Below are 16,526 nucleotides of genomic sequence, written 5' to 3'. Positions count from 1 at the left end.
CGCCCTTTCACCCCCAGCCCTTCTCTCCGGGTCCTTGCCCAGCCTCCATCATAGCAGTGTCTGGGCCTCCCATCTCCTGCCAACTGTTTCCACGGTGGCCTTGCTCCCTGGACCCAGCAGATGAGCCATGGCCAGGCATGGATCCAGGCTCGCTCTGGTCCTTCAGAACGGCAGTTCTTTCCCTCATTACCCTTTTCCCTGCACCCTCACTGAGGGGCTTGTTCTGGACAGGCTGCTTGGCTGGGCTTCCAGCAAGTGGTTCATCTTCCTCAGACCTCTTTCCCAACCCCACTGTTTCTCCGCCTCCTATACAGCCCCTCTGTGATGCCTGCACCATGCATTCTAGGAGAAACAGTGCTTGGTTGGGTCTATTACAGTCATGCCTAAAGACCAGCCAAGCATGGGGCCCCCCATTGTGCTCAGTGTAGTACAAAACACAGATGAGCAGACAGTCCCTGCCCCTAAGTGCCTGCAATCTAAAAAAGGCTCAGCCATTCAGATGCGATCCTCTATACCCCACTGTAACCCTGCACACAGCCATTGGGCCAGCCCCATTAGCACTGGAGGCTCCCATGAGAGTTCCTTCCATTGGTGAGTCAAGCAGGGATGAGCATTGAGAAGTAAGATTTAGTAGGTTGACTGTGACCAGCCACTGGAGCAATAGGTTGCAGAGGGGAAGGAATATAACATACAGGAATGTCCCTGATGTAGCAGCCGGCGGCCAGCAATTCTTGTAGCTGCTGTGGCATTGACCCCAAAGCCAGCTGTTCCAACAGACAGAGCTGTCAGGCCACGCCTGCACTCTGGCGCAACAGCACCAGAGCTATCCCGCTACAACCCCCTGATATAGTGCAGCTGTACAGAGACAGAAGGGGTTTCTCCATTGCTATAGGAACCCTGCTTCCCAGAGCGATGGTAACTAGGTTGATGGAAGCTTTCTTCTACTGACCTAGCTGCATTTACCCCAGGAATAGGTTGGCATAGCAATGGTACTCCGGGGTGTGGGTTTTTCAAACCCCTGAGCACTGTAACTATGTCGACCTGAGTCTTAAGGGTAGCCCAGGGCAAGCCAGCGTTGCAGCGATTGAGCTAACTGGGAGTCAGCCCCTGCTCAACACTGCAAGTTGTTTTCTATACCGAGGGGTTGATAGTGGTGCAGCTAAACTGCTGGCCGCTGCGGGCTGGATCGTGGCTATTCCCAAGCCTACACAAGGACTAAGAGCATGCTGGATTCTCCGCTGCCTTGCACCTGTGCACACGCTACCCAGTCAGCACTCGTGCCCACTGGCAGCAGCACTGAATACTCACTCTGCCCTGGTGTGAACAACTGTAGCAGACATGAGGCAGTGGGAAATTGGGCGGGACCCACAGGAGGCTACTATGCCTTGCTGACCCCTTACCTCATGGCCAGGGAACAATGGTCTGATTGTTTTCAAATGTCACCCAGCACGATCCCTTTTTCAGCAGGACTCTGAAAATAATTTGTGACTGAGGTGCCATCTTGCATCAAAATATTTGTCAGAAAATGTCGAATGTCACCAATCTACACATCCTCTCGTGTGACGGAGATTGGGTCGGAAGGCTGGGCGCTGTCACAGGGACTGCTCGCCTCCTGCCGCCTCCTCTCACACAGGGTTTCTAAAATGCAGCCAGGCACATTCGCTTCATTCTGAGCGTTAGCCTGTGATTGAGCAGAAACCGGGGGACAAGGCAGCGTCCTCAATAATTAAGCTGTTCCCAAATCCATTTCCTTAGGACATTGGGCAAATTATAATAAAGTGGAAGGGTTCAGGGATGAATTCTCTGGATCTCAGTAAAAGTGTGTCTCAGCCGAAGAAACAGTTGCCACAGCCTCCCTCTCAGTTATTGTGGTCTGTTGTTGGGGGCAGAGTGGGGGGAAATTTGTTTTAACTTTGTGCTGCCACTTAGTGAATTTAACTTCTTTCCAGCAGGCTTGTTGTAGTGGGGCCTAAACTGTCCAATTACTCGTTATGTGTGTGTTAGAGGTGAGGGTGTGGGGAATGAGAGCAGAATTGTCTCTTCCAGATTTTTAGATATACTTTTTATTTCCGGAAAAATGAAAAGAATACGTTTGCCGTCGTCATTATCAATTGCAGACAATTTAGCGCTGTCGCGAAGGAAGGCAGCCTCGCTTCCCAAGACAATCTTCTTTTCCATCTCTGCTGCTGTGGTTTTAAGTATGATGTTGCATAGGACGACTTTACCTTTTATAGACTGTGCCAGGTAAAGACTAAAAGAGGCAGATTCTGATCTTGATTGCACTAGTATAACTCTGCTGACTTCACTGTCTTTGCTCCGGATTTACCCTGGTGTAACTCTGATCAAAATCTGGCCCTAACTTCTTATGATCTGTGTGGAATCAACACTCTTTCCCCCCCATTGCCCCAATCCAGCCACTCTTATCTTGTGGATTTGCAGGTTATGAAGTAATTTCATAGCCTGTTTTCATGGATAATCATTTTGGGTAAGCCCAGAATGTGCTTATGGTATGCCTTTATATGAAGGAATAATGGCTGTTTAAAACGCACACACAAAACCCTTAATGAAACAGAGCAGGTGATGTCCCTCATAGCGTATGCCTCCCACTAATGTTTTATGGGTGTTGGGTATGCATGTAGTGGCAGTTCTCCATGTTGCATACACGTATTCATCCTGTATTAACATTAATAGGTCATACAGATATGCACCGAGGGCAGGACAGACCCCTTACTTGAACGCTATGTTTCTCTTCTTTAGTAACATTACCAGTTTAATGTAACAATTGCTGTTTTATCAGAAGAAACTTAATGGTCTAGCCTGCTACACAGAAAGAAGCCATTCTCTTCTGATAGCGAATAAAACCTTTTCCTAAAGCATGTAAAGGCTCAGTCTGGGAATAGACCTTCTAACAAATTTTGAGTCTGACTTTAATGATCCTGGATTAATCAATTATTATTAGAACATTAGGTTGCATAAATATTTGGCTGGCCTAGCTCTGCTTAGCCCCTGGGGAGATGCGGGAGAGCATGCACAAATATTGTAGGCTGGCTAGCTAGTGGTTCATCAGCACTACAGATTGTGTTGGAATTCCAGTCTCTTATAAAATCAACGACGTCTCCATTAAGCATTTTATATTGCAGGGAGGGGTTGAGGAGTGTGGTGTAGTGGTTAGAGCCAAAGAGAGCGCTGGGATGCCTGGGTCAAAGTCACAGCTTCTGCCACTTGGCCCCTTAGGCAGGGCATTCCACCTTTGTTTATCTTCTGTTAAATTGGGTTAATAATACGGACCTGAAACTTGAGGTGAGGCTATGGTTTAAAAAAAGTGCCTATAAAAATCCTATCAGTTCTGCTCCTTATGTGTGTTCAGAGCCACACTGGCTTATTTAGCTGCAAGTGATTCTTTTTACTGCTTTTCCCTCCCGTTAGCCACAGAAGAGGAAGCTGGAATTCACTCTTGGTCATGCACAAGCAACAGAATTGCTCACTATGTGCCTATTATAGAATCTTTATTACCAGGGATGAGCCAGAAAGAACCCAGCTTGATTCTCAGATATCAGGCTGAGTTTCCAGCATTGGCACCTAGAAGGAAATATTTTTTGGACAAACTTGAACTAAAGGTCATTTAGTATATGTCTACACTCCAGTCAGTGGTGCAACTGCAGCATGTGTAGACATACCCAATCTAGCTTTGATCTAGCTAGCTCAAGTCACAATACCAGCGAAGATGCACTAGCACAAACTTAGCTGCTCACATTCATTGCTCGGCTCCTGAGTAGGATTGCACAGCCCGTCCTGCTGCAGCTTCACAGCTATTATTTGAGCTAGCTCAAATGTCTACAGGCACTGCGATCAGATCCCCAATTGCCGCGCAGACGTACCCTGAGCGATGACAATCATGGAGCCACCCAACAGACACATGCTTAGCGTGCTAGTCTGGGACTTGGGCAACCCAAGGTCAGTTCCCTGCTGTGACTTCTTGTGTGATCTAGGCCAACCCTTTATCTCTCTGTGCCTCAATTCCACAGCTGTAAAATGGGGATAATACCGTAGAGGGGTATTGGGAGGATAGGTAGGGTGACCATCCGTCCCGTTTTTAAAGGGACAGTCACGTTTTTTGGGACCTTTTATTATATAGGCGCCTATTCCCCCCCACCCCGTGTGCCGTTTTTTCATAGTTGCTGTCTGGTAACCCTAAGGATAGGTACATTAACAGTTGTGAGCTGCTCAGATACTCTAGTAATGGGGCCATATAAGTACTATAAACAGTTGCTTTTCACACTCCTTGAGGTTTGCAAAACTCTGAGAATTTCTAATGAAAAGTGCTCGATTCCTGGGATGAGTGCTCTAGCCGTTCCAGAGATCGCTCGTTATAAGTGTAAATTGCTATTGCAAATGCCTGGGTACAAGATTAGTCTTTTGACAGGGGGTGGGACTGGAACATGATCTAGAAGTTGCGAGTACCTGATGTCGGCAAAGTGTATTTATTGCTCTTTGATGGGAGCAAGGTGTAGACTGGAACTGCGTGAAACCCTTCTGTTCTGTTTTGCAGGGTTTCTCGTGAGTATCTGGGGGAGGGGGAGGGAGTGGTGGATCCAGGGGTTTTCACCACCTGAGTCTTGCTCTTAAATTTGAAGGACAAATGAACTCACAGTTTCAAAGGGAAGCTAGGCCCACTGCACTGAGCCCTGCCACGTTTTGCATCAAAGACAGGTAAACTCTGAATTTTGCACGGTTTTTCTAAAATGGCTCAGATTTACTTAAAAGGTCTGTTAACCTCAGCGGCTGGACCGGTGTGAGTTGTGAATATGACTGGGTTTCACCCTGAGCACTTATTGATGCTCTAGCCCAGACACGCCTCCCCAGATATTCTGTATTCATCACTTCTTTCCAGAACAACTCTCCCCACCCCTCTTGTATGTGTCACAATTCACAGATCTTACAGATGGCACCATGTATATTTATTTAATTGCTCCAGTTTTCAGACTGCAATCTGGGGTCAGTCTGTTTAATCTATCCCTCTCTGGGGAGTCAAACCCGCCCTTGTGTTGCAAGCGTAGGCCCTGACTCATTCCTTTGCATTGTTCAGTTGCCAGCAGAAATGCACTAGGCTGTGCACGTGTGGCAGTTCCATGGTGCACTTGTTACCTAGGAAACCACTAGCTCTACATGTGTGTTGCTTAACACCCTGTTTGCTTTCATTTGGATAAATCTTTAATTCCTGTCCTGCCCTGTCTCCTCTGGATCTATTCAGAAGCATATCCTCAATACGTTAATCCCCCTCTACCCCAATCCTCCCTGCCTGCCATGCTGTCTCTGGTTCTTACAAAGTCCTCGCTCGCTCGGAGCAAGTTTCCAAAACGATGGCTAATCTGAACAGCTCGTGCTTTTAAAAAATAATTATATATAGTGCCGCTTCCACCCAGATGCAATTAGCAGCTAAAACGTGACGCTTAGACCTTTCATCATCAAAGCACTCAACAGACGGTAACTAATTAACTCTTCCCCCTCCCACATCATAGTGTGTTATCCCTATTTTACAGATAGGGAAACTGAGTCACAGAGCAGTCTCAGAATGGTTGGGCTTTTGTGGGTATGCACAACCGTAGATAGAGGGTGCAAGGAATGCCCGTGGTTCAACAATCAGTGTCCAGTGTCCATTCCCTGCAATCATAGGACCATATGGGATAGAGAAGAAGGCTGACCTGGAGGTTAAGGTACTAGTCTAGGACTCCAATCAGTTCTTGCCACTGACTTCCTGAGTGACCATGGCAGAGTCATGCCATTAGTCTAGGGATGTCCATAAATACCCACAAAGGATCATCGCAGAAGATGGGGTTGGATAAACCCAATGGGAATAGATGGTGCACCCTGTAAAAGGACAGTGCCACTTCCACTCTAGCACAGGCTACCCTCAAGGAATTCTGTCTGGAATGTCTCCAGGGATTCCCTCGGCACCCCTCCCCACCAGCGCAGACACACTATATCTTCCACACCAAGACCACACACAGCAAACCAGTGGCAGAGCAGGGAATAGAGCCTGAGAATCTTGGCCAAGCAGGCAGCTTGCAGGTCTGAGGCCGTTAGCCCTTTGGGCTCATTACTGCTGAAAAGGAAAGGGAGAGAAGGGTATGAAAAGCTGAGGTACTTATAAAAAAATTAAAGAATTTGGGATAGTCGCTAGGAAACGGCTTTCCCCTTCCTCTCGTTCTCCCTTCATCGTCTGCAAAAACAATGTATGTTCCTCTTGAGAAGCGAGAGGATTGAGGAGTTTTCTGATTTAAACCAAGTCCCCTCCCCTCCATTAATCTCTTGGACTGATTCATGCCCAGAAAGCTGAGCAGCTCCAGCCTCACTGTGGGCTGATTCCCTCTCTGGAGTCTTGACAGGAGCTAATGCTGTTAGCCCATGTCAAAAGAGGGTTTTAAAAAAAATAAATTCACCAGCATCAGGGCTCCCGTGTCCTTTTCAGGCTGGCACACAAACAGTCTAAAATGCCAGAGCCCCCTTTGCCGGTCCTCAGCATGTGACAACGTCACTTCTAGAGCGAAACGAGGTTGGGTTTAAAAATCTGGCCTGGTGCAATCTCAGGAGCAAGCATGCAATGGTTCCAATGGCTGCCTGTGAGGCAGGACTCCTGGTTTCTAGTCTCAGCTCTGAGGCCGGGGGGGTCCAGTGACCAGAGCCAGGAAGTCAGGATTCCTGCATTCTGTTACCAGCTATGAAAGACACTGTAAGCTAACGATCCACTGCTTTGTGGAGAGGCAAGCTGGTTTCCCTCTCTGTTGCATGGGAGATGATAATACCCACTGAGAAGATTTCTGCATGTCTGTGACAGGCTTTGCTATCTTTGGCTGGAAGGTGTGGGATTATCTCTATTAGGATGCCTTTTGGGAATGCCTTTGCCTCCTAGCCAAGAGAATCTTTTGCTCAGGCTTCGAACAAACCTCTGGCATTTTCAGGCTTCCCTGAGGAACTCCACACCCCCAGTCCTCAGCAGGTGCTGGGGTGTCCTGGGCCTCTGGAACGGAAGAGCTGGAATACCATCCCAGAGGCTGTTCTTGGGGTGTTTCTGGCCCAACCAAAAGCAGGAAGTCACCATAAGAGCACCGTGAGAGCAATGACCCCAAATCACAGCTCAGGGGGGCTGACTGAACTCGAGAGGAGCATCCATGGTTCTGCTCCAAGCTGAGCCAAGCCGTTTGCAGTTCACCTTTTGCTGCTAATTGCTTTGATGTGGCTTCTGCCTGGTGCACATGACATGCACGTGGAGGGCCCGACTGTCAGTTCCTTTGGCAGTGTAAAGGGGTCTTAGAAGGTAAAAACGTCCCCCTGACAATCCTCCTTCTCAGGGCAGGCCCAGCAGCTACAAAGCTGATGTAAGAGTCCTGCTCCCAGCCCCAACAGTAGGGAGTACCACCTGAGTCCAGGCTGGAGCATGCATGACAAGCAGAGCGTAAGATAGAGCAGCCCCAGGACAGGAGGAGAACAAACGTGACTTAAAGCGCCCCCCCCCACTGCTGCTTCCATCCCTGCCCCAAGCAGAGAGAGTAACAGGTCCTGACTCTGTGTTGATCTAGGGCTTGGTACCGCACTGCCCCCTGACGTCAGTGTGAATTAACTGTATCCTGCTGGGGAGCAGGGGAAGGATCACGCCCATGCTCCACCCTCAGGGCATATCCAGGTTCAGAGTAATCAGTCCTGCTACGTCAGAATGAAAAAAAAAATATCCAAACCCACAGTGGGGATGGAGCATGCCTGGCACTGATACAACCTCTCTTCCCTCATGCAGAATGGCCTAGTCTGACCAGCCCAAGGCTCTGTGCAATGCTGCCTTGATAGGCCACAATCTGTACCGAATTCTGAGCCTGCTGTTAACTTCGCTCACACTCTATTCTCGTGTTTGCTGTTATTTTTTAACACTTTTTTTTTTTTTTTTTTGCATAAAAGCACTATCCTCTCCCCAGAGCCTGCCTGTAGCGAAGGCATGGTCTGTACAACTGCAATTATTTCGAAGAACAGATGGAGTGAGGAGCGGAAAGTCTGTTAATAGTAATAGAAATGCTACATGTTAACCTGGACAGCACACGATGACAGTCCCATGACTACACGTTCTGTTCCCACCAGCTGGGCGCCGAAATCGAAGCAAGAGATTCACAAACACAGCATTCAGCCACGTACCCACCTAAAGTTAGAACCCAAATTCCTTCACACTTGCAGCCTGGGATTTTTTTCCCCTCTCCCATAATCTCCAGTTTCAGTGTTGCCATCCAATATTTTCATTGGATGCTATTTCAAACAATGTTTCGGGTTGGGTCTACTAGTGCAGTGCAGCATTAAGTTTGGGGAGGGAGGGGCTAGCAATTAGAATACAGTACTGGGAACCAGGAATTGCTAGATTTTAATCCCACATCTGAACCTTGGTCAGAATTGCAGGTGTACCTGGCTTCTTAGGGTCAGGCTCTTAAAATCTTTGTGGCTTTTGCCTACCCACAAGCTTGCACCATTTGAAAATAAACCAGATTAGTAAAATCAGCGCAAACCCGTATGGACACCCATATTTCAGTCCGAGTGCCTAATTTCGGTTTAGTTTAAACCTGGTCCTAATAGATTTATCAAGATCAACTGAAATAAGTGTCCGCACAATTTTTTGCACTGTTTTAGCTAAATCTCTTTAAGTTTACATCTTAAGTTAAACCAGCACAGCTCTGCTGGTAGAAAGGCCCATTGACGCACGTTCACTATCTGTAAAAGTGGGCAGATTGTGATTTATCTCCAGTGGGATTGCTGAGGTTAAAGTGCTGTAATATTACTATTTGTATTGCAGTAACACCTGGGAGCTCCAGCCATGGGATAGGGCCCCCCTGTGCAAGGTCTGGTACAACACAGAACTGCACCAAAGAGCTTGCTATTAACCTCCACCTGGGATTTTTTCATAGGTGACAAGGGCATATAGCTACACAGCTCTCTTTCATTTCAGTGGGAGTCATGTGGCTAAATTTCGTAGCCAATGTAGGAAATTTTGACCCCAAAGTGTGCTATGGAATCGCTGCCACCAGCCCGCCGCATTGCTGACGGGCTGCTGGGTCCATCTCCAGATCTTATTAACCTGTAGGTCCCTTAATGATCTATGTGTTTGCAGGATCATCCGGAACCCAATATCCTGCCAAGTCCACTGAGATCTGTAGGCTCTCCTAGCTCAGCATCCAGAGGTCATCAAACCCAGTCCAGGGTGGCAAGGACCAAACTATTGTTACTATCTATCAGCAGCCTGGAATGAGGTGCCTGTGGGTTCGGTCAGGTGTCCATATTGCAAGAACCTCCACTGCTAGTGTCCTCCTTTAGTAATAGGGCAGGTCAGGCACAGAAACTCCCCCCGCCAAGGCGGTGTCTGCAGAACTCAGGAAGGGCAGTGACTGGAGAATGCTTGCCCTGCTGCTAGCCACGCTACACCTGTTCTCTGGATATAGAGAGGCTTTCCTCTTCCAGGGCTGTCAATCCAGCACCTATCACAAGCCCCAAGCCTATGTAAATGGATCAAAATAACTGAGAGGGTCTGGGTCATTTTATGGCCATCAATAGCATTTGTAGCAACACCAGCTAACACGCTGAGATGGTTTATTAAAATGGCAGGTTTACTTTTTCCACTTACAGTGCATTATGGAGCTATGTTGCCTTCTTGAAGTATCACTTATGACCAGACGCAAGGTACTGGACTTAAGAGAGCTCATCGGCCTGCTCTACCCTGGAAGCTCCTGTTTTCGGCTGAATTAATTTAGTCAGTGTTTTGTTTAGTTGGTGGGGAGACTTTTCCCCCCTTGCTACCAGACTGTTCACACAACTGACCCAGCAGGGTAGTGCACAGGGGCTGTGAGATTCTGTCTCTGAGATTAGACTATATCCTGTCCCTCATTTCCAGTGGAATGCAAGCCTCTGTGTGGAAAACCCCTTGTGTCATGGCACGTCTCTCTGTGCTGCTCTGCAGTAGGATGTGGTTAGTGAACGGTTGGGGAAAATTCTCTCCGGTGCCTTGTATTTGGACTTGTTACAAAAGCCCATTCTTCCTCTGTGAGCTCTTGGAGGAAGTTTAGGCCACGAGGAATAAAATGTCAGGAGAAGGAATCCAGGCTTAGCATGAAGCACTCAGTAATAGGATACGTTGAATTTTTACAGCTCATTTCATCTGAGGATCATACACAAATATAACTGTTACAGTGGGGGTGGGGGTGAGAGAGAGAGAGAGAATTCAGGGTTGATGAAAGTCCTGGACTGATGCCCTTTGAAGTTGACATTCCTCAGGACAGACACAACATGGCAAGAGGCAGGCTCTGTCCTAACCTGTGATTAATTCCCACAGTGGTATATCTACTCAGCAAAAGCTCTGCACAGGCTAGCCTACACAACCTAGCTTGAATCCAACAAGTGCAGGTAGCAACAGCAGTGAAAAGAGCTCTGTGCCGGGGTCAGAGTGGGCTAGCAAGCTGAGTACGTACCGGAGGTCCATGCTGGGATTGTACCTCGGGTATGTACTTTTGTGGGTATTTATGGACATCCCTAGACTAATGGCGTACTACCCACTACGCACTGAAGCTTCACTAAGTGAGAGACAGAGCTAGGAAGAGAATCCCAAAGTCCTACTTCTCCCATCTTCTTTGCCCTATGCCCTCTCTCCCCTGAGAGCATTTACCTACTACTGAATTGTGAAAGCACTGTAAACCTGCGTGTTTCAAAGGTTGGGGGTGGTTTTTTTTTATATTCCAGAATAAGAAGTATGTGCTGATCATGGTGGATCCAGACGCCCCGAACAGAGCTAATCCAAAGTACCGTTTTTGGAGACACTGGATTGTCATTGACATCAAAGTGAGTACTGGCCCTGTTTTCTTCTCCTCTCTCCTGCATAGGATCACACCAGTGGTGTGTAAATGTCTCTCAACGCATTCATTTAACTTTCCCCCCAGCCAGACCTTAGCCTGTGCTCAAATAAGGGATAGTCGTTCTTTTAAGTGAGCAGGGTGGCGATGGGCTAATTTGTGGGGTAGCCTCAAAAAGAGACATTACAGGATTGCTTCTCCTGCATCTTACTGTCCCTCCTCTGGTTCATTCCTGTGTACCGCTTCAGGTTTGGGCCACCTTGCAGGGTAGGGGAACAACAGGTGCCATGTTTCCTTACCATTCACCAAGGGCTTGTTACAAATGATTGTAAGTGGTTTTCACGGATACAAAGAGAAGGAAACCTGGAAACAAGCCTTGCCCAACTCTCCATGTATTATAAAGCTGAGCTTTGCACAGTGGAATGAGGGCTTAGTAATTCATTAACTCACTAATGCCCCTTCTTCAGCTCCCACTTGTCCTCTTCCTCCTTTTGTAGAGTAGATGGAGATACATCCTTAGCAGTTGGGGGAAGTGAAATCCAGGTATTCTACATTGAGCACCTTCTGTTTCAGTCACCTCCTGATACTTTAAGCCTCGAGTCTCAGGAAGATAAACATTTTGTCTTCACGTGACTTGGAGCGATAGTATGCAGCAGGTGGAACACAGTGAGAATGGAGCAGATGGGATGGGTGGTGTAGACAGTACAATTCCAGAGGCCAAACTTAGCTCGGATGGGAGCAGCTGCAACTCCACTGACCTGGATACTGGTTCACCTGCTTCCTTCAATGCTGACTCTGGCTCCATACAGCTGAGCTTGCAGCAAACCCATCTTCCTGCCTGGCATGAGCAGATTTTGGAGGCTTTGGAGATTCTCAGCATCAGGAGTCCAAATTAAAAGCAGAGTTTATTGAGGAAGGGAGGTCACGTTAATGCTGGGGTTTGTGTTGTGTTGACTCTTGGATCTGTCCCGTTAACGTCAATAATTCTACCCAGCATGAGATTGATGCTTAGTACAGGGTGTGACAGAAAGACTGCACTTCCCTCTGCACCCTATTACTGAGAGATTCGTAATTCACTAGGAAATCCCTGTCCTTTTATTCATTTGTACTGCCCAGGCTGAGTGTATTTTGAGCAGTTACCTGAGGGAATCAGAACAGCTGGTCTGCTTCAAGGTGGTTAGTTACTCCCATAAGGAAATGTTCTCGTGTGTGTGTGTGTGTGTGTGTGTGTGTGTGTGTGTGTGTGTATATATGTAATCAGTCATTCAGCATGGAACAAATGAGCATAAAAACCCATTGGGGTGTGCAATGGGATGAGACCGGTAACTCAGTTTAGAAGCCGGTAGGAGGGGCATAGCTTAGCTGTTATATCAGCTCTTAACAGCAGCGAACCTAAGCATCGCAGCTATACTTCCTTGGAACCCCAGGTTCAAATCCCAGCAGAGGCTTCTCAGTGTTTCCTCCTCCTAGGCTGGATGCGGTACACTGAGAATTGTACAGCGCAAAGGCTCTGCACCCTCTTTGGATGAGCCCTTACAAACAGGTCCCATCTGTTCTGTGAGGCCATCAGAGACCACGGGGGAGAAGAGCTGCCTGAATAATATTCGCAAGTAGTTTATCCGTTGATTCCCTCACACACACATGCCAGTGGCTGAATCGATTATTTACAAATTATTTTTTTCCCCACAATTTGACCAGCTCTGCCGATGGTTGCCCAATATATTTCAAGTCTATTCTTGGTGTTTTTTTCCCAACAGTCTGCATGCAGTCTAGTCACAATTCCCCCACCCCGTTCTTTGATTGCCTCTGTCTGGGGCTTTTCATAAGTGCCAGGATTTAACCCAGTATTCTTGGCCAAAAATTGCTTTCCCTTTCCTTCGCAAATTGTGTGTAAAATGTTGTATGTACTCTCCAGAGGTAGCTGCATTTCCGTGGTTCTGTATGTGAAACTCTCTAGGATGAAAGGTTGCTATATAAATATAAAGTGGTAGGACTGTTAAGGTAGGTAGGTGGTTGTTTATCCAATATGTTAGAGTAGAGCTGGTCCAAAAATGTCAATTATTTTTTGTAAAGAATATTGGGGAAATAATTGTTTTCAAAATTTCCCATGACAACTTTTTTGATTGGAGGGAAACCTAAACTGACAACCTAATATTTTTACAGAAAATAAAAACATTTTTTATTTAAAAAAAAATTCAACCAAAACTAAAATTTTGTCAAAAATATATTTGCAATGGAAACATTTCAACTAGTTCTACCCTAGATTCTGGGATTTTCTCCAGTTGAGATAACTCGGGTAAGGTTTATTTTCAACCCTTTTACACTTTCATTAATCAGAGAACAGGGATTGTAGTTTCTCTGGCCCTTTCCTTTAGCGTGATGCAAGTATTGGATGGGAAGGTAAGTGTCATCTTTGTTTTAACACCAGCCTCTGCATTCTGTAGTGCAGGTTGTCTGGAGAAGACCTCCCTCTCTAGTGCTGTGGGTAGTCCCCTTGTCAGAAACTTTTGAGGAAAATAGAACAGTCTTAAAACAAAAACCCCCACACACATTTATTGAGTCACTTGCAGTTCAGCGGTATGACTGTCGATAATGGATTGCCATGAGTCAGTGTCCTGGAGCCGACCCAGGGATAAGCAGCAAGAATATGCAATTCAAGGATCAAATTTCTCACAAGGAAATGATCAATGAGAATTTACATTGGTGGCAAGGGGAGAGAACAAATAGGAGGAATAATTTTGTTTTGACTGAACAGTCTTGTAGGTACAGAGACTTGGGAGGTGAGGCCTGGATTCTGTTCCCACTCAGTGTGCAAGCTTGAGCAAATCACTTAACCTCCTTGTATGGTAATGGCGGTAATGATGCTTGCCTATCTCACAAGGGTGTTAGGGAGATTAATTTGTGTATGTGTTGTGAGATTCTGGCATGGAAGACACAAGAGGAGGAGGAAGCATTATTATTATTTTTGTGCTAACTTCCTTACATTGTTTCCAACCTTTCTCTCATTGCATTATCAGTTTCTTTAGAGAAACAACATTTAGAAAAGCAGCTTGTTTCTCTCTCTGTTGCCTGCTTTCATTTTATTTTATTTTATTTTTTAAAGATTAGGTGTTGCAGCTCTGATTCAATCTAACTAATAATCTTAGTACTAAAGTCTAATTAAGATATCAATTAATTTGCAGCATGCATTTAACAAGAAATATCTAGTCATTCTCCTCTATTATTCTCTGAAATTACTGCTAAGGGCGTTTTGTACAGATACCTTAATTAGACTTTTTATTGTTAATAGGAATATTAAGCAAATTAAAATTGGATATTAATACTTTCCATGCATTTCCTAATTGGCTAAAAAAAATAAAGCATTCAGAATAATTGCAGAGATTCATGTACAATTAAAAAAAAAATCCTTCACAGGGGCCCTTCTGCATTTCTAACAGGGTCCTGAAAGTCTCTCATTAATTTTTATATTTACTAAATGCAAAAAAGCCTGAGCTCATTTTTTCCATTCTGTACACAGATCCTTCCGGTGCATTAGCTTTTTCTAATTATTGTCGTCTTTGCAAAAATAAAAGAGCTTCTAAAGGAAAGCAGGGAGGGATTCGGATTAAAGCTCCGTTCTCCTCGGCAAAGCAGGTCCATCCAAATGGCAAGGCAAGGTTTTCTCCTGACACTTTTAGGCAATTCTGTTTCCATTCCCAACCAGAAAGCATAATGGGGGGGAGGGGGCAGGGAGAGGGTGATAATCTTCTTACCTGACTAGCTCAGAACTTCCTACAAGCCTGAGAGAGAGTTCATTCTATTGAGGGGTAAGCTTCTGGGGAAGGAGGGGGTGTTCTTAGTTATGTCGGTCTCCCATCCCTAATTCACATAACTGGACTAGATAAAGCCCAGGAAAATAGATTGAAGAGAAGAATCCTGCACTGACCTCCAGGGCACAGACTAAGTGGGACCAAGTAGCGCTTTTCCATCTCTGACTACGCTGAGTCTGTGTCTAGAAACAGGGCTGGATCCAGTTGAAAGCTATTTATTAATGTTTGTTTATATTGCAGTAGCAGCAAAGGACAACAGAGATTGGGGCCTTATCATGCTAGATGTTGTACAGACACATAGGTACTGCATCTCATTTACACCAAGGCCATTTAGACTCGCTTCAATGCCCCTTTTATACTGTCAGTGTGGTGTATTTAGGTACTACAGGTGCCTGAGGCTACGTCTTCACTACCCGCCGAGAAATCGATCTCTCGGGGATCGAATTATCGCGTCTCGCCAGGACGCGACAATTGATCCCCGAATCGACGCTTCTACTCCATCAGCGCAGGTAGGTGTAAGCGCCGTTGATGGGGGAGCCGCGGAGGTCGATTTGCCGCCGTCCTCACAGCGGGGTAAGTCGGCTCCAATACGTCTAATTCAGCTATGCTATTCGCGTATCTTAAATCGACACACCCTCTCCACCCCCCGTAGTGAAGACATAGCCTTAGGTATTTAGCCACATAAGATGCAGCTAAGCAACTAGTCGGATATTTCTGGCTCCCATTGATTTTGCAAATCTCATTGGATGCCTAGCTGCATTGTTAGGCACTTATTAAATACCTTTAGAAATCAGATCCCTGGTAAATTAAAGTCTCTGCTTCAGATAGCTTCTATTTATGGTCTTGTCTACACACCAACCGGCACTGACATGATTTAGGGATTGTCTACACATGGAGCTATTCCAGAATAGCTATTGCACTTTAAATTCTCACCCTGCTGTAATCAGGAACAATCTTCATTTGTAGAGAAACCCTTAGTGGTTTGAATTCAAACCTTTTGTTATTTTGGCACAAGTCTGAGTGTGGACACTCTCTTATTTCAGAGAAAAGGGGCTTATTTCAATTTAATTTAAATCATCAACTTGCATGTAGACAATTGGTCCTGCTTTGAGCAGGGGGTTGGACTAGATGACCTCCTGAGGTCCCTTCCAAACCTGCTATTCTATGATTCTATGATTCTAACGCCCATGACCTTAGCTTCCAGGACAGGAAGCATGGGATAGTAGTTAAAGCACATGAATGTGATTCTGAAGATCTAGGCTTAAATCCCAGCTCTGCCACCGACTCACTCGGTGGCCTTGGGCAAATCATCTTGCCTCACTGTGCCTCAGTTTCTCCATCTGCAAAATGAAGGTTATACTGATCCACCAGGAAAGCTTAATCCACTAATACATCCACTGAAGCACTTTGAGTTATTCACATGGATGCCATTAGACAAGTGCTAAGTACCATTATATGTTCTGCAATACCTTGGCATTCCACCAAGTCTTGGTGTTCATGCTGAATTTCCTTTTGGAGGTGTGGGTTTCAGTCCAAAGCATTACCACTATCCGACGGTTACTTTTAGTGGCTTAATCTATAGAATACCTTCTGCCATACAGCTCTACATTCCCTTATCAGTGATGGCTACGCTGTTTCTCTGATTGTCAAACACAAGAGATGCTTTCACTCCCATTCAAAATAATTTAAATAAAAATGTTGCTACAAAGTGGAATAATATCTTTTGATGAATGTTTTTAAAGCCCTTTAGGTTTTCATGGTAATTTGCAGTGTAAAATTATTTAGAGATAAGAGCCAAATTAGCTCTTATAGGCGGAGGTCGATATGTCCCGTTATCCATGCAAGCAGT

At 45.9% G+C, this 16,526-nt stretch overlaps 1 protein-coding gene across 5 annotated transcripts in view; it reads left to right on the top strand.

Annotated features, from left to right (window-relative positions):
- The window catches only part of PEBP4 (phosphatidylethanolamine binding protein 4), a 224,314-nt gene that overhangs the window by 90,720 nt on the left and 117,068 nt on the right, over window positions 1-16,526 (top strand). For all 5 annotated transcript variants that reach the window (XM_054017319.1, XM_054017322.1, XM_054017321.1 and 2 more), the window contains exon 4: window positions 10,759-10,857. In XM_054017319.1, the coding sequence (XP_053873294.1) occupies window positions 10,759-10,857 (99 nt within the window). The remainder of the gene's footprint in view (window positions 1-10,758; window positions 10,858-16,526) is intronic.

The sequence above is a fragment of the Malaclemys terrapin genome, chromosome 2 (assembly GCF_027887155.1).
Source record: "Malaclemys terrapin pileata isolate rMalTer1 chromosome 2, rMalTer1.hap1, whole genome shotgun sequence".
Classification (NCBI taxonomy): domain Eukaryota; kingdom Metazoa; phylum Chordata; order Testudines; family Emydidae; genus Malaclemys; species Malaclemys terrapin.
This window is presented reverse-complemented; position numbering and strand designations above follow the sequence as displayed.